This window comes from Centrocercus urophasianus, unplaced genomic scaffold (genome assembly GCF_019232065.1).
Source record: "Centrocercus urophasianus isolate 14NV4802_14NV808 unplaced genomic scaffold, USGS_Curo_1.0 seq_43, whole genome shotgun sequence".
NCBI lineage: Eukaryota > Metazoa > Chordata > Aves > Galliformes > Phasianidae > Centrocercus > Centrocercus urophasianus.
Genome location: NW_024885011.1, coordinates 3,237,612 through 3,255,226, shown reverse-complemented (window position 1 = coordinate 3,255,226; position 17,615 = coordinate 3,237,612). Strand labels below are relative to the sequence as shown.

At 46.0% G+C, this 17,615-nt stretch overlaps 1 protein-coding gene and 1 long non-coding RNA gene across 7 annotated transcripts in view; both read right to left on the bottom strand.

Annotated features, from left to right (window-relative positions):
- Positions 1-1,059: 1,059 nt before the first annotated feature.
- On the bottom strand, positions 1,060-2,651 carry LOC122168582. Its single transcript, XR_006171289.1, has 3 exons — positions 2,586-2,651; positions 2,344-2,474; positions 1,060-2,000 (listed from the first exon to the last, which is right to left on the bottom strand). It is a non-coding gene; the product is annotated as an uncharacterized LOC122168582 (long non-coding RNA).
- Positions 2,652-4,994: 2,343 nt separating this feature from the next.
- SRRM1 (serine and arginine repetitive matrix 1) overlaps positions 4,995-17,615 on the bottom strand; it is a 17,172-nt gene continuing 4,551 nt past the window's right edge. For 2 of the 6 annotated variants that reach the window (XM_042833947.1, XM_042833952.1), the window contains 15 exons: positions 16,797-16,967; positions 16,463-16,575; positions 15,868-16,068; positions 15,178-15,381; positions 14,555-14,659; positions 12,898-13,169; positions 12,675-12,755; positions 12,313-12,399; positions 11,551-11,695; positions 10,982-11,023; positions 9,431-9,532; positions 8,644-9,105; positions 7,570-7,756; positions 6,674-6,868; positions 4,995-5,983 (listed from right to left, as the gene is read on the bottom strand). In XM_042833947.1, the coding sequence (XP_042689881.1) occupies positions 5,879-5,983; positions 6,674-6,868; positions 7,570-7,756; positions 8,644-9,105; positions 9,431-9,532; positions 10,982-11,023; positions 11,551-11,695; positions 12,313-12,399; positions 12,675-12,755; positions 12,898-13,169; positions 14,555-14,659; positions 15,178-15,381; positions 15,868-16,068; positions 16,463-16,575; positions 16,797-16,967 (2,472 nt within the window). In that variant the 3' untranslated portion in view covers positions 4,995-5,878. Of the gene's footprint in view, positions 5,984-6,673; positions 6,869-7,569; positions 7,757-8,643; positions 9,106-9,430; positions 9,536-10,981; positions 11,024-11,550; positions 11,696-12,312; positions 12,400-12,674; positions 12,756-12,897; positions 13,170-14,554; positions 14,660-15,177; positions 15,382-15,867; positions 16,069-16,462; positions 16,576-16,796 lie in introns of all 6 variants that reach the window. The other 4 variants (XM_042833951.1, XM_042833950.1, XM_042833948.1 and 1 more) reach the window with 3 other exon arrangements.

Below are 17,615 nucleotides of genomic sequence, written 5' to 3'. Positions count from 1 at the left end.
ACCTCTTCCAACTGAGAGAAACGAGTCAGAAAAAGTGAAATAACGCGTTGGGAGCTGTTTGCACAGAGCCCCGGAGCCGGAACAAAGCGCTGCAGGCCCCCCACCTCCGCACGGAGCAGCGGGTCGCTCCCTCCGTGTTATTTTATGCTGCGTTGAGCCTTATTTCCCTCTGGCCGGGCTGCAGCACAGTGTGCCATTGTTTCACTTCTCAGCACGTTGGCCTTTACGCAGCGGTTTTCCATCCTGAGCTTTCCAAGTGGAGGAGGTGGATGTTGGAGCTGGGGCTGCAGCACAGCGCTGTGTGTCTGAACGTGGGGCAGCACCTTAACCCCCACCCCACACCCCATATCCCCACCCCACACCCCACCCTGGCTCTGGAGCTGCTTGGTGAGGAAGGAAGGGCACTGAATGAGGCCTGCAAGCACCCGGCTGGCTTTGGCAGGACAATTCTGAGCAGGGGTGGGTGAGGCTGAGCAAGGAACCTGCCCACAGGCACCTATAAAAGAAGGGCAGAAACCACAGCGCCTGGGTGAAAAACACAGCGCCCTCATCCAACGCTATTCAAAATCCTGGGCTGGGCTGTAGGCAACACACAGAGCCCCACAGAGGTACAGCAGGAGCAGTGCCCTCTCTGCACAGCCACCAGCTCCCTTCAGCCCTGCATGGGCACAGGGACAGATGTGGGGCTGCACTCATCCCCCACCACCCGGTTGGACTGCTTTGTCGCTCCGGCAGCACTCATTTTTGTCTCATCATCTCCACGTTGAGCAGTGCTTGCTTCCGAAGCTCCATGCCCACCCCATCCACGTGGAGGCGAGTATCCGTCTGTCTGTCTGTCTGTGTGTCAGACAGTTGGCGGTTTGCTGCAGCACGCAGCCAGCTGTCCTCAGGCAGCTCATTCTTTGTCGGGGTGAACGCCAAATCTCAGCACCAACTGCAGGCGCCCAGCGAGCAGCTGAGGATGCAGCATCACGCAGCGCTGTGCCCAAAGCCAACACTGCCAGCTTGATGCCAACAGCTCACAGCATCACTGCATGGCAAGTGGGCTCCACCCCACCATTTCTTGCTCTCTCCTCTTCTGCACAGCCTCACATTTGGTGCTGCTCCACTGTGTGTTTCTAGGAAGCGTTCATCAAGAAGTAATTGCAGCTCGGCGTCACTTAATGATCGCAGAGCTTCCCATGCTTTGCTCTGGTTGTTGGCATATGGGCCTTTCCCCAGGGAGCTGGACGGTAATTAACGCGTTCTGCGTTCAGTGTTTGCACTCACAGCACTGGGAGAACAGACGTGGACAAAGCACGCATTGTCTGCACTGCGTCGGGTCCCTGCACGGGGTTACAGGAACGCTGCTCTGTGCACAGCTCCCACCTCGCTCCCTTCGGCGCCATTGAAACACTGGGGAAGGGGAATGGCTCTGAGCCTCCCCTGCAGACTGGGGATAGGAGGGACAAAGGGAGCTGAGAGACCTTGAGGTCCCTTCCAACCCAGCTGAGCTGCAATGCTGTGATCCATCCGTGCTTCCTCCTGGATCTCTGTTCTGGGGCTGCCTGCAGATGGGCGCTCTGATGGCTCTGGTGTGCAGAGGGGGCAGCCCTCCATCCACCACAAGGCACCCATCCAATGACAGCACTGACACCAGGCACTCTGTAGGTAAACATCAGAGCAAAGCCAGCACCAAACCTTCCTTATCCCCGTGCCCACAAAGTCATTTACTCTTTGCAGACAGGGGATAATCCATCCTCACAACGGAGAAGAGAAGGCTGAGAGGGGATCTGATCAGGCAGGGCTTGGGAGGATGGGGCCGAGATGAGGGGCACTGAGAGCTCCAGATCTCCTCCACCTGCATACCTGGAAGGAACAGCCCCAGCCCTCCCAGAGCTTCTCTGGGTGAAGGCTGCGATGGTGTCAGCACTGCTCTGTCCTGGGGGTGGCACACGGAGCAGGGATCGCATTTCCTCCTCTCTGAGTCACCGTGGAAGGAGCCAGATTTTTCCAAAGGCCTCGAGAAAAGAAAAGGAAATCCATTTGGGGACGAGAAGCAAAGGTCACGCAGCGCTATGAGGACTTCGAGATCGTTTTGTTGATGCAATTATTTGTACTGCAGTGCTGGCAGCTCTCAACACAGCAGCAGGAATTGCCCCACCTCCCTGACACCCCATAGCGGGCACAGAGCTGAGGGTGAACCCAAAGCCACAGGGATGGGTGAGCAGTGATCCAGCAGGCAGAGAGCTCCAAAGTGCCCACAGCTGAGCCTGCTGCCTGCAGCACACGCTCTGCCTGCTTGAGCTGAAATTCTGGTCGTTCTGAGCAACAGGTATTTGGTTTTGCAATTGTAATCATCACCTCTTTAAGCACGGTGGCTTTTCTGTAGCAGTGCTGTGAGGTTGTGATAACAACGACCGCTTGGAGCCCCAGATTGAGGCACTTCCACCTCAGGATCCTCCACGTCCACCCCAGGTGACAGCAGTGGGACCCTGAAATTCAAATGACACCATGGTGCCTCGTTAGTAAAAGAAATGTGCATTTTGAGATGACAAACCCAAATCGTCCCCATCTGCCCCTCGCCCTTAAGGGTCAGTGCTCACCTGGGGGCGGCGGATTTGGGGCTCCCTGGCAGCATGGCAAAGCCTTGCTATGTAGGGAAGGTCCACACCATCTGCCTGCCGTTATCCTGCTAATCCAGCCCTGCTGGTGGTGAACGCTTTGCATGGATGGATGCAGTCTGGGGGGAATCACACCACCATGTCCAGCTCCACGCAGTCACCTCTCTCCTGGGTGGCAGCGATGTGGCTGCTTTCCCTCACCATAGAGCAGAGCTGAAGCTGAAAGCCTGGGAGAACAGCATCCTTTATTCCCAGAGCATAAATAATGGAAAGAGTCATTCACGTGCTTGTAACAGATTAAAAATAAATAAGAAAGAGCTGAGTTTTGTTGTGGTGATGGTGCACTTCATGCATTGTTCTCACCTCATCCCCGTGTTGGTGCAGTGAACTTGCAGAGGCTTTACTAAGCAGTGACAGAGCCACAGTTCTGCCTCATCACAAAAATATCACAGCAGTGACAAAAGGTAATTCTTCCACATCAGTGCTCAGAAGTGGTGGCACTGCCACAGCATTTCCCTCTGCACTTAAGAGATGTAGCTGTGGATGTAGTGAAACACCCCCTTTCTTTCTTTTTCCCCCTCCTCCCATTTCAGTGGTGGATAAAACAAAACAGGAGAACTTTCTCATCTGCTTCACTACGACTGGTGCTTTAACAGCTATTTATTTCCTGCTCCCAAAGCCGTGCAGGCAAACAACCCCCAGCACAAGTTTGAGGGTGAGCACCGTCCTCCTGCAACGTCACTGCCTGGAAATGGAGCCCAGATACAGATTAATGCCTTTCAGATTTCAGATTTCCATGCATTTTACACAGCAGAAGAGCAGACTCTGCCCTGAACATTGACACAATTGCCTTTGAGAGCAGAACTTCTGTGGCAAAGCATGGGAAGAGCTCCACGCACTCTCAAATCTCCCAGAGCCACACAAATGGAAAAATTCAGTCCTACAGTGGGTTCCTATGGACTTGAAGTTATTGAACACACCTGCTATTGTTACCTGTGTGTTGACACAACAAATACATCATTCTTTACTATGAACCAGAGATATCAAGCTGTCAGTGACTCATTCCATCCTTACGTTCACTCCCATGGACTGTTAGCTCAATTATTACAATCCAATTAAGCTTGATTATTCTTTTTCTCTGCACAGTGATAGCTGTTGCAGCAACGTATCCAGCTGCCACTTCAGAAGGGCTGCCTTGACTCACATGTCAATGCACACTATTAGCAGATACGGAACAAAAAGGAGCCACGTGCTGGGGATGTTGTGATGCTGTTGGTGTCCAGCAGGGCGGCCTTGGGAGCTGCAGCAGCATGGCTACAGAGAAAAGGCTTGAGGTACAGAGCTAAGAGCTTAAACTGAGACCGAGTGGTAAAAGATCACCATCAGTGTGACTTTGGATGATGCTTCGTCTGTTAGAGACAATTCATTAAGAGAGGAAGGAATCCAGTGCCACGAGCCAACAGCTCAGCACCGCAGAACTGCACAGCGCAGACACCAACACGGAAGGATATCAGCTCACAGTGATTCTGTACTAAAAGTATCCACACAGCAGCACTGCAAACAGTGAGAAATGGTGCCTTCACTCAGAAGGGAAGGCCTGCTGCCCCTTGACAAGGATTTGGATGCAATATGGGGTATGGTTGAGTAGGAAGGAATCAAAGTATTCAGCTAAATTCCATTCAGAAGTGAAACACTCCTCGAAAAGCATATTGAATTGCTGCTTTCAAACTTGAATTATTCCTTATGGATGGACATTCAGAAGAAAAAAAGAAGGGGAGACCCCTAAGAACAGAACCTCCAAAGGCAAAAGAAGTGCATTCACATAAAACACCGCAGGGGCTGCAGTGTCACAGCACCAAACGTCACCCACATGTTGGTCAGGTGTGTTTCCTCCAGAAGGTTCTTCAGTTCATTGCTCACACACAACAACAGGTGGCAGCTGTGACAACGCTGCAGTGCTGATGAACTGTGGTTACAAGCACTCCAGCATTCCACGTACACTTGGGCTAATAAACAAAACGTGCTGTGTGTGAGGAAATGCAGCAAGCAGCAGCTTTCAAGACAGCCCTTCCATTGGGCACCTGCAGAACATCAGCTTTGCTTAAAGATCCCACACCACGTCAAATAAAGACTAATTAGGTACCTACACTTAATTGTGCACACCAAGAGGTAGGACTGGTTCCCAAACCAGGCTGCAGCCCTCTTTCCAGAGCGGCTTCAGACTCCAGAACTGATTTGGCTTCTGAACCAGAACTTGAAGTTAAAGGAATGGACAGCAAGGACCTCCCAGCCACCAGGATTCCTTAGATAAGGCCTTATCTGTGTTCTCATCCACCCTGTACAAAAGAAAGCTGCTCAGCCAAGCGTTCGTACAAAAATAGGCAAGGTCTCTTTAAATTTAGAAATTTATTTTGTTTAATCCACAAGCTTTATATAGCTTTAGTTAAAAAAACAAAAACAAAAAAAACAGTGAAAACATGACAATATCCAAAGTTCAGGTTCCTCACACTTCCAAAGAGCACATCTCTGAAAGTGGCTCACACCGTTCAGAGGAACCCTAACGAGACAAGATCTATGAATGGGGCAACGACATCTCACAAACAGAATTTGGGTAACTGAAGGAATTGTTCTGGGACTGCTGATCATGGAAACTGCCCTTTAAAAAAATAAACAAAACAAAAATACAAATGAAATTCCAGTGTTCCAAATCAACATGTTACATCAATATAAACCCACAGTGTCCTGGTAAACAACATGCTTTCATTTATGTACCACTCTAAATTGCTATTCTTGATTTGCTTTAATGGAGACTGTACAGGCAACTGTAGAAAGCATTAAAATATACGTACTTCCTTGGTAATTCTGCAGTGGTTTTACTTCTGGGCAGGCTTACAAACCACAAAGGTTAGTAGCATAATGCGAGTGGATACAAAAGAAGTCAAATGAGACCCTCACAAATTATTCTAAAAGGCTCTGTTGAATTTCAAAGAAACCAGAGAGCTGATGGTCATGTTGAAAACCTTCAAAACAAACCCCTACTGCTTCTAAGAAGTCTTGCTCTAAAGGAAATTATGTTGACTGTCAATGAAAGAATGTCACTAGTACACTGTGGACACCTTTTGCAATGTAAATCCATGCCCTTTGTACATGGTGAACCTCAACCTAGCAATTATTACAACAAATGTTATATTCTAAAGCTCAAACACATTTAGCAATTTGAAATTGAATTCTGAGTACAAACCAAATAAAATGTACATTATATCAAAGGATTCGGCCTACGATGGGGGGGACACCTGTGCCTTCCTCATCGACCTCAGCGCCTTCTCTCGCAGGTGCTTTTCTAGATCATCAAGGTTGTCCTCTGGTTCACTTTCTGTCTCCTTGAAACAAAGAGAAAGCATTTCTTCACAAACTGCAAGCTGAGCTGGAGGGCTGCAGCCCAAGCAGAGTAAAGCATCAAGTAAAATCATAGAATCAGAGAATCACCAAGGTTGGAAAAGACCTCAAAGCTCATCCAGTCCAACCGTTCACCCATTCCCAACAGCTCCCACTGAACCACGTCCCTCAACACAACATCCAGCCTTTCCTTGAACACCCCCAGGCTCGGTGACTCCACCACCTCCCTGGGCATCCATTGCACTGCCTGACCACCCTTTCTGAACAGTAATTCTTCCTCATGTCCAGCCTGAATCTCCCCTGCCGTAGCTTGAAGCCATTCCCTCTGCTCCTATCACTGATGACACGAGAGCAGAGCCCCAGCTCCCTCCAACCTCCCTTCAGGCAGTCATAGAGAGCAATGAGGCCTCCCCTGAGCTCCTCTTCTCCAGGCTGAACATTCCCAGCTCCTTCAGCCTCTCCTCATCAGCCCTGTGTTCCAGACCCCTCACCAGCTTTGTTGTCCTCCTTTGAACACGTTCCAGGGCCTCAATATCTTTCTTGCAGTGAGGGGCCCAATCACACTGTGTTTCTGAAATAGGATTGCTGCCTGCTCTCAAGAGCACTGTGGACATTCAGATCTATTCTCCTACACCAGGCTCTGAAACATTACATCATAAGAACCAAACTCGTACCTTTTTGGGTTCTGTCTCTGCTTCCTGCTCTTCCTGTGCTGAGGTGGTATCTGCTGCAGCCACAGCAGCAGCTGCTGCAGCCACTGCAGCCTTTTCCTTCTTATGCTTTTTGTGTTTCTTGTGCTTTTTATCCTTTTTATGCTTCTTATCCTTCTTTTTCTTCTTCTTTTTTCCACCCCCTTCTTGATCCGAATTCTGCAATAAACAATCCAACAGATACGACTCATTCCCAAGAACCCTGAACTCTGGTAAAAGAAACCCACAGCCACCCCAGGCAATTCAGATGGGCCGTGCAACTCCTGACACTGAGGGAAACAGAGTGCCTCCAGAATGGGACCCTCCCACTGCTAATGGAACAACAGCAGCACTGAGCAGCAGATCTGCAGCACGTGGCCATGCTGTGGCTGAACACAGAACGTAACAGCAGGCCGACCTGATCCACGTGTGGCAGTGATGACACACCGACCTCTTCAGACATGAATACTAGAGGTGAAATCTAACTCCCTAAAACAAAGGGAATGAAATGAGGTCCCTAGGAAGCACATTCATAGAACAGGTAAGTAGGCCAAATTATCTTCTTCCTATTATGAACAGCTGGCAAATAAGACTGCTGAGTACAAGTAAGAACACCTCGCTTCGTAGGCCGTTAAGCTCACTACAAGTGGAGCATACTTATTAAATAACACCAGCAACCTCAGGAAATGAGAAAGTGTTTTGTTTCAGAAGTTAAAATGTACATAAAGGCACTTCCCTCACTCTCAGAGAAGTCAGAGCTTGAAACATGCCTTACAAATATTTAATTTTGTAACTACAGAAAGTCTCCCCAAGGTTACTCAGTTCAGCAACCGAGCCTCTACAAAAACAACGCCACGTAACCCCAGAGAACAAACCAATACCCTCGCAGGCGATGGGCTCTGAGTTGGACTTTTAGTCTTTTTTGCAGGTGACCAGTTGGCAGAAGGGGAACGAGAGCGAGCAGGAGATGGAGGCCCTTGGTGCTTTTTTGGAGCTGGCTCAGGCGATCCCGACGCAGACCGTGACGACGACACCCGCCTGGCAGATCGTGGACTTGGGGTGGAAGCCCTTGGAAACAGAGAAGCTACACTTAAATTCTAGCATTAGAGATATAAGAGATGAAAGAGGAGAGAAAAAAATGTCACAAGTCGAATGAATGAATGTGTTTGTAAATTCATTAAGCAGCCTCTTAAAAAAACAATAGTTACTGTGCTGGCATATATCACAAAGAGCAAAATGATCTTACATCAGTGTGCATCTGTAATGCAAAAGGATATTGCAATTTGATAGCGTGTTAAGCAGTGAGACTATTGTTGGTCAGGAGTAATTGCTCCCTTCTTTCCTGATATGATTAATTTATAACTATTAAAACTCAAGAGAACAGCAACACTTCTTCACCATCCAGTAAAGAAAGAGTGCAAACATTTCAGCTACAATTTTTCATCCTGAAGGAGTAAAGCAAACACATGCTTCTGACAATCTGCTCGCAAAAGCAGCAATCGCACTGCAGACAACTGCTAACATGAGGTATTTTTATGTCTTGCACAATCAGGTGGGAAATTATTTACAAATGATAAGAAGTAGCAGTTCCCTTCTGCAGTTAGCTTTAAAATAAGACAAAGTTCATTTTGCTTTAAGCAAAACTAGGAACAAAACTTCTAAGTTTTGGTCTGCTTGCTCCCAGTGCTTTGCTGTGCTACTAGCAGAACCCTCCGACTCTACAGCCTCTTCAATGCCTCTCCCCATGCTGCACTTCAGATTAAAAGCACCTATTGAATAAACCTCAGAAAAATCCACTCAGGATTCAGCAGTACAAAAGCTGAAGCTGAGGAGCGCTTCCAGCACTTGAGCAACCTGAAGATACATGGAGCCATTGCTCACATGATGCCCTAACTGCTGTCATCGCATTATTTAAGAATCCAAACACCAACAAGAAATAAGATGGATTTTTTTACTTTGTCTTCTTCGGTTCTGGTGTTCTCGACACTCTCCTGATAGGTCTGGTGCTTGGAGATGGAGACTGTCTTCTCTGGGGCGATGCTGACGCTCCCCTTCGCAGCGGCGGCGGGCTTGAAGAGGTATGAGAAGCTCTAGGCCTTGGTGAAGGTGAATGCCTTTTGTTTTGTGGTGGAGAACGTGTTTCTCTATTGGACCTACTGGAAGGAGAACCCTTCCGGTGCTTGGAAGATATCGATGGCGAGCGCCTCTTAGCAGCTGGAGAGCTCCTCTGTTTTGGGGGTGGTGAATGGGAGACTCTGCGCTTTGACTGCGGAGAAGGCGACGCTCGTCGTTTGGGTGGAGGAGGAGGAGAAGCTGTTCTTCTCTTTGGAGGTGGAGAAGGAGAATATCGCCTTTGTATCGGGGGGGAATACCTCCGGGGGGAGGGTGAGCGCCTGCGTGGGGGCGGTGATGGAGACCTGCAAAGGAAATAAATGCTTAGGTACCAGGCAGGGGTGGGAATTGCTTACAAGTGTCATTCAGTATGCATAAAAAGGGAAAAATTCCAGGAATGTTCCTCTAAACTTAGTTAGCACTTTGTTCAATAGCAAGCTTCGTGGAACAGTTTGATATTCGGTACCTCATACAGCAATCAAAGCAGACCACGTAACTACCTTCGAAAATCTTAACAGCAAAACTACACCTCCCTCAGCAAAGAGAGGTTTCCAACAGCACAGCACTTCTTTTTACAGGTCACAGCTGGAAGCCAACAAACCCCAAATGACCAAAACCAGAACACAGTACCTTCGGCGGGGCAAGGAGGGCGAGCGCCTTCGCCTGGGAGGGGGGGGTGGGGAAGGAGAACGCCGTCGGCGGGCAGGTGGGGGGGATGGGCTCCTCCTCCTCCTACTGGAGAAATAAAGGGATTACTCAGAAAAGCTGCAACCGAGCCATGAGGTGATTCCTCTCGTTCCACTATATTATATCATCTCATTTGTGTGCTTTTAATTTCATTAGAACTGCTACTGAGGGGATAAAAGGAGAGATCACTGATGAGCCAGACCAGCTAACAGCTCTGTCATCACACAGTGATATGACTGCTAGGTGTACAGTGCGGAAGGAGCTCAGAATGTTTCTGTCCTGCTACAGTTGGACACTTCCAGCCAGCAGCAGCCTGAATCATAGGATGGGCAGGGTTGGAAGGGACCTTAAGGATCACGAAGCTCCAACCTCACCCATCACACACAGGGCCACCAACCTCCACATTTCATAGCAGCCCAGGCTGCCCAGGGCCCCATCCAACCTGGCCTTGAACACCTCCAGGGATGGACGGGGCATCACAGCCTCTCTGGGCAGCTGTTCCAGCACCTCACCGCTCTCATAGCAAAGAACTTCCCCCTGACATCCAACCTCAATCTGCCCTCCTTCAATTCAAACCATTTCCCCTTGCCCTGCTGTTATCTCCCCTTTCCAAGAGCTGATTCCCCTCCTGTTTTAGGCTCCTTTTAGATACTAGAAGGAAGTACTGAAGCTGGAAGTACTGAGGCTGGATTGCTGTGAACAGCATGAAACTTCATTCTTGGAAACATCTCTCATCTATGGATCTGAAATCCATAGAGATGCTAAGATCACTCTCTCAATCTAAGATCTTGAGATGCTAAGAACAATCAGAGTTGCTGCTAACTTGCAGATATCTGGATTTAAAGTTAAAATGAGTCATTTTCTGCTCTCCAAGATAAGATTTAATACAAACTTCTGGAGAAACGGGAATAAACTGTGCACTTCCATGGCATTAATAAATGGGAGAAAACTGGTATTCTGTAAGGAAAAAAGGTTCATTCTCAAAAGCAAATAGATAAAACAAAATGATGAAGTATAAAATGAGTGTGATAAAGAATTAAAGGGCTCATTAAAGAAACTAAAAGTTTACTCCAAACACCCTGGTTGTTGTTCTACAAGGCAATTACTTACAACTTCTACAGGTAAGGCTTTGCTTCAAAGCAACATTCTTTAATGATCTGGGAAAACAGCAGTGTCTAAGTGTCAGGGTTGCCCTAATTAAATGTGTTTAAGTATTCACATGATAGGCGATAGGCAAATTTAGGCACACTGCAAGATAGTTTCAAGTCTTTGAATTCTATTTTACACAGCAATGTTTCTTTTGTTCTTGGAATTTTTTTCCCCCCATTAGTGAAATGTTCCAATACCCAAAGGGTTATGGGACAGATGAGCCTGAATTTCCTTCATGTTGGTACTGTGTGTGCAAATTCAAATGAAAGAAGTATCCATAACAAAAAAAGAGCCAAATGATTTTCCATATGTAAATCCGGTTAAAGAGATGAATTTCTAACCAACCTTTTCATCACTGGTGATTGCCACCTCTTTTCCATCTGCATCCTGACAGCAGTGGAAGAAAAACAAAACAAAGACAAAAAAAATAATCTAACTGCCCAACATTTGAGGCAGAAATGAACACGTTCCAACCACCACAGATTAATTCTCAGCAAGAGAATACAATTGTGGAACAAGGGTCCATCTAAGCAGGCACCCCTCACATGACATGCACTGCTACATGCTTCAAGGACAGAGAACAAAAAGCAGCCTGTATTAAAGCCCAGCTTACCTCAGTGATAGCAAAGGTGGCCAGTTTTAAGAGAATTACATCAATATTTTAGTTCACACTAGGGGCTTTACAGTATTACATCTCAAATCACAAACACTAAAGAGGAAGCTTGCTGTATGACCAGCACTGAGACCCTGCTTTTCTTCTTTAAGTTATTTTGGAGAAAACAAACGATTATCTGCTCGCACAGTTCTGTGCTGAGGGCACAATTCAGTTCTTTTGGGGAAGTGCTGACAAATAAACACGTGAACTCGACAGCTGTCAAAGAAAAGGGGCTGTGCTCCTAGTAAGAAGCTGTTACCGAGGGGAAGGCTCCTTCTGTCGTTTCCGTGGGGATGGAGATGGGCTGCGTGAGTGGGAATGGCGGCGGCGCCGACCGACCTCCCCGTTCTTCACGTTGGATCTCTTGGGTCTTTCCTCTTCAGATGAAGATGAGGAGCCAGAATCTATGAATGGAGAAGAGTTACCCCCTGGAAAACAATTCTTCTGACTGCTGCAAAGATACTGCTATGGTTATAATGCTGTGTAAATGACTAACCCTCCACTCCCACTAAACAAAGCCTCTGGTTTAGAAGCAGTTAACAACAAGTGTTCATTTGTAGCTGATAAACCCATCAGAGCTGGGTAACAACACCTGCAGAAACTAACTCTACACCTAAAAATTCACTAGTCAGGTCGTTTTAAAAACGATCTGCTGTGATGCATAAAAGCATTATGTGCACAGAAACCTACATTAAGTCAGGAGTCCAAGTTTTAGGAAATAACCTGCAGTAAGAGACTAAGGAAGTCATGGGAAACATTTGTGTGTGACAGGAAGAGTTTAAAAGTGAAGCTTTCAAAGATGCTTAACAGGAGACATGCCACAACCTCTAAGAATTAAGCCTTATTTAATGAAAGCAGCATGAGCAATAATTAAAGTTACTCCACTATGAGTAGGTAAATATGCAGCTAAGTTTGCAACAGCACTGCACACAGCAAAATCATTTTAAAATGAACATTTGAACTGAATGATAACTCCTGCAGGAGCAGTAATCCAGGCTTAGGAAATGCAGGTTATCCATACCAGATGAAGACTGTTGATTTTGCCTTCTGTACTGACGTCTCTGTTGCACAGAATCTGCTGCAGCCATTTTACCTCCCTTATCTTCTTCTGAAAAGATACAGATAGAATATTTAAATTGAAAATGAATTTTGCCTTATTCAGACAGAAGTAATGCCAGTTGATAGTCTGTCAGGCATGCTTTGTTTCTTCCAGGAAAGCTCAGATGGAAGATTTGAGGCAGTGTCAATGATCATTTCATGCTTCTGAAAACTTTATTTCAATGGCAGCTTACCAACAGCACTCAGCACTTTACTAATACCTTCTATTGCTACACTTCTTAGACCAAAAACCCCAACTGAGATGCTGACAAGTGAGAACCATACCTGACTCAGACAGCTCAGCCTTCCTTGGTTTTGGTGCTGGTGAAGGAGATTCTCTTTTTTCAGTACTCTTATGCTTGGGTGCTAAAGGAAAACCAAACAAGTTGCTTCAATTTGTTTGTTTTTTAAACCCATGCGTGCTGTTCTGCTCAAACAAGCTGCAGATGTCACCTTCGAGCAGACGGAAGCACAAAGACAAAGCAGCTGAAAGAAACTCATTTCTCACCTGACGCCCTGCCAGGTGAAACAGAGCCACGGCTTTTCCTTGCACGATTTGACTGCTGGGGTGTTGGAGATCTGCGTGGTTTGGGAGGTGGGCTTGGTGGTGGGGAAGGTCTGTGCCTCCGCCTCGGGGGGCTGGCAGAAGGAGACAGCCGCCGTGTTTTACGAGGAGGGCTGGACACAGGCCTTTTAGGTGGTTTCTTTGGTGGAGATCGGGAACGTGAGGAGGAGGAGGAAGAGCTACTGCCAGATAAAGATGCTGATGAGCGTCTCCTCCTGTAAATCAGAAGCAATGTTAGACCTGGCCCAGGAAGATGCTTGAGCACGAACACAGAATTGAATTTGTTTGCAAGCACACAGAGAGCCACATACAGCAGCACTTCCAAAACATGGCCAACAGCCTCCAGCACTTGGTTTGTAGAAATAAGACCCAACCTTTCCATTATTTTTAAACTACAGTGAGTAAAATAAATAAATAAAAACTGGTTAGTGTTACCTTCACTTGCTTTCTGCCAATCTACAGGCTACAACTAAGCTTTTCTCCTGGGAGTAATTAGTTTCCTTTGGGCTCTCTAACTTCTGGATGGTTAAGAGGATTCTCCATGTTAGCACACGTGATTTAATCACCTTTCAAACAGATCTATTTCACAGTTTAGTGTGCAAGTACGCTCAGAGGTTTCTATACCAGGAGGCAAAAATTTCAGACAATTCTGAACCTGCTTATTCATCCTTAAGTTTTAGTCTTTCATCTTTACTTTGTCATTTTAAAAAGACAGGGCCTCTAGAATTCTGCGGCAAAATTTGTGGCAAGTTCTGTTGCAACTTTGTACCTGCAGAATCCACCTTTGGCTGCAGAATTCCTGAGAACCTGGAAAAAAGAAACCCTACCTTGAGTGAGACAAACACTTGCTGAAAGGGAGCTGTTGTACATCTTGCAAGATACATGCTTGATACTTCCCACAGTTTTTTTGCAATAACTGTGCACAATGAACATCTTTACAAAGTCAAAAAAGGTGCTTATCCCTTGTTTGAAAAAAGGAAGAACTGTTGTGCACTGGAAGCATCGCCTCAGTTCTCTTCCTATGAAGAGGACAGGAATTTATTCTATTCCTACGAAGCCAAATCCCTGTTTTGACGTTGCACTGAGCACATAATTCTCCACAATGCAACTCAGAGCCTTCCTACCAGAATAGCTGCTCATGGATCAAAAATATAGCCTTCAACACTAACGAGGAGACCTTACAGAGGTCTTATTTTTAATCAGAACATGAAGAAATACATTTCAAGTCCAAGTTTAATTTTTAACTTAACTTTAGGTAATGGAACGGTGAGTCATAATTAAAAAAAAATCCCAACAAATATAATCCAGGGCTTGTTCTAACATTTCTCTTCAAGGGGAAATAAAAACAACCAAATGATGCCTCATCTGCCTAAGGGGGGAGCTATCCAGAGCCATTTCAAGGCCTACAGTTGCCACTTCTTGAAACTGTCATGGTTCTTCCAGCCGTCCCCAAAACACTTCCAGAACATGACATGGCAGTTCCTACATCATTCAAATCACACATTACTGGCAGAGCTGAGAAAGATAAACAAGACAGTTCTGATAAACCTCATTCACCAAAACTAACTAAAAAAAAAAAAGAAGGAAAGGGAAATCTTACCGCCTCACTGGTGATCTGCTTCTTCTGTGCCTGGGTGGGGGAGGCATTCGCCTTGGAGGAGTCCTCCTCCTCGGGGACGGCCGTCGTCTCGGGCTTGGTCGCCTTCTAGGGGAGAAAGACCTGTCACAATCATAAGCCCCAATGAAAAGCAACCATCTAGTTTTCAGACTTGAGGAACGCTTTTCCTCTGGGAATTGAGATGTTGCTTTTCTCCAACTGCCTAACTTGAAGTAGCGTTTAAATTACGACGCCAAGCGCTGCATCCAGCCACCATCGGTGGTTTTACGTTTGCAGACACCCTTCTAAGAGTGAAGAGGGGAAAAAAGTAAGGAGGAGGGGGAGGAATTTGCAAAATCTTCAGTATCAGACCTAAAAGGTAGCTACATAACTCTCACTGTCACCATTAGTCTCTGCAACCCCTTTCTCATGAACTAACATGAGGACAACAGCTCCCCACAACGTTTATTCCTTGAATACATCATTCTCATCCGGCCCAAAACATTCACAGCTCACATCACTGAAAACACAACTACCTAAACGGAGAGCATGACATTAAATGGCGACTCCAGAAGAAAAACCATTCAGTTCTCAACCTCTGCCATCGAGGGAAACAGAAGCCCTACCTTGATCGTGATCTGTGACGCCTTCTTGGTCGAGAATGAGATGGAGAACGTGACCGAGACCTCGACCTTGATTTAGAGCGAGTTGGGGACCTCTGACGAGTCTTCTCTTTCTCCTTCTCTCTCTCCTTCTTTGAATTACGTTCTGGTGAAATTTCTTTTGTCTCTGGTACAGGAGGTTCCGATTTTGGAGCTTTTGGGATATCACTATTAAAAAGAAAAATTGATTTACAATCCCATACAAGCTGTAGCCACGGAGTGACATTTTAGAAGCTGGTACCATATTCCCAACAAAGAACATTCCCTCGCCCATCTTCTTACATGTTAAAGATCCTACTCAACACTCATGAAAAGAATTAAAATAAGGTACAATGATTCAGAAGGCAAGTAAAAGTAACACCAAGGCTGTGCATTAGCTTGCTGGAAAACAAGATGACATTGTCAGAAGCAGAAAGGACGCCCAGAGTAATGAAACAACAGTGGAAGCTCGGGATTCTGCCCTTAGAATTCTACACAGGAAAAAAGAAATCCTACTGAAAATTTTTAGACAAATACTCTTGCCATCTTAGGGGAACAGGAAGAAGCAGACATTGCCTGTAGTCAAGCTTGGAAGGATCATCTTTAACATGCATTAAGATCACGTCCATTCTTTAAGAAGCAATACAGCATCCTCGGCAGAGCTATGGCACCCACCTGTTTGAAGTTGCCTCTTGAACAACAGTCTCCTTTGGTTTCACGGAGGGCTCTGGCTCAGGAGTTGCCTCCTTCTTCTCTGGTGCAGGCGTAGCACTGCGGCTCTTGGTTCTGTGATGAGGGGAGCGAGAATGGCTGCGCTTCCGCTCCCGCCTGACGGGCGATGATCTCCTCCTGGGGGAAGGAGACCTCGACTTGCGTCTGGAGAAAGAAGCAGTGCATAGTGAAACAACACACGAAGAGATAAAACCGGTGATTTTCAGCACCTAAAAGCTCTTCTGAATCGAGTTGGTTCTCAGTAGTCGTCTACAACACGCGCAGGAGAACTGAGAACTTTTGCCAGCAATTTACAGCCAAATTAACATTTCAAACTTCAAACAGTAAGACAAAGCCCGGAACAGACAGACCACTCAAAGCAGCTGCTAGTGTAAACAGTACCTCTGTCAGTGTCCAACTGCTAATCAACAACTGCAAGGAGTTAAATCAGCCTGCTGAAATAGCTAAGGGAGTATTTACAAACTTCAATGAACTCTTCTCTGCCACAGCCTACAGTCCTGTTGGATATATATAGATATTACCCATGTATTATTATTACCTTCTTGGACTCCTGGATCTGTCTCTTTTTTCTCTGTTGTCTTTGTCTTCCTTATCCCTCTTCTCCTTGTCCTCATCTTGTTTCTTCATAGAAGCCAGTTTCTCTTGCTCTATCTAGTAAGCAAACATCACTTAACTCAGAGGTATCACAGGGACCTTATCAAAGTTGCATTTAAGAAGACAAAAAATCTACTGCTTCAGACTCAAATATTTGTTCTTCGAACAAAAAGTTCTGCTAAACCCAAAGCACTTCTGTAACATCAGTAACAACCTGCACTGCCTCCACTTCTGCACAACGCTCACAACTCACCCACAATCCTGCAATGAAATCCTACCTGCCGCTGTTTAATTTCTTCTTTCTTCAGTTCCAGAAAAGCAGTTGGAATACCAGCAATGTTTTCTTGCGCACTTAACAGCAGTGGCCACAGTTCGCCCATGAACTCCCTAGCATTTTTCCCATTCAAAAAACCAGTCAGGTTGATTTGCATCATTTTGGAATCTGGATTCTGCAAAGAGATATGACAGGAAGACAAGCCTGTTATCTGAAAAACAACCCACAGTTTGTCTTAAACTTAAGTTAAAGCTACCATGGGGGCTAGAATACATATACACTCAAGAATTCTACGTATATAGATTTTAAATCTCTCCCTAGTGGTTTCTCATCAATATAAGCTTATTGTATTATTAATTTTCTTTTGTGTCTTACCATAAAGATTCAAAGGCCTGTTAATCCTTTGTGGGTTTCACAATTATTTTTGGACTGTGTGACTGCTAGACAAGCAAACAACCAAAGGCCTTAAATTTAACACACCGTTACAATGCTGTTAAGACTTTCAAGCATCTTTTTTCCTGAATGTTTTGATACTCCTCGCTTGGAAATCTTCCTTACCATCTGCACAACAGACAGAAGCCATGGAATTGCCTAACACTGCAGATGACATCCTGCTAAGTACCTTAAGTCCTGCTGCCAGTGTTCAAGATTCAAGCATGCATTTTCCTACTTGCTTCAAAACATTACGACTACACCTGCACTGAGGGAGCATAGGCTAACTACGTGTCTTACAGATTTTCTCTCCTCAAAGAAATTATGTCACGTCCACAAAGGGTTAAGAGGTCAAAGAGTGGTTCAACGTTAAAGTGGGTTTTTTAATTCT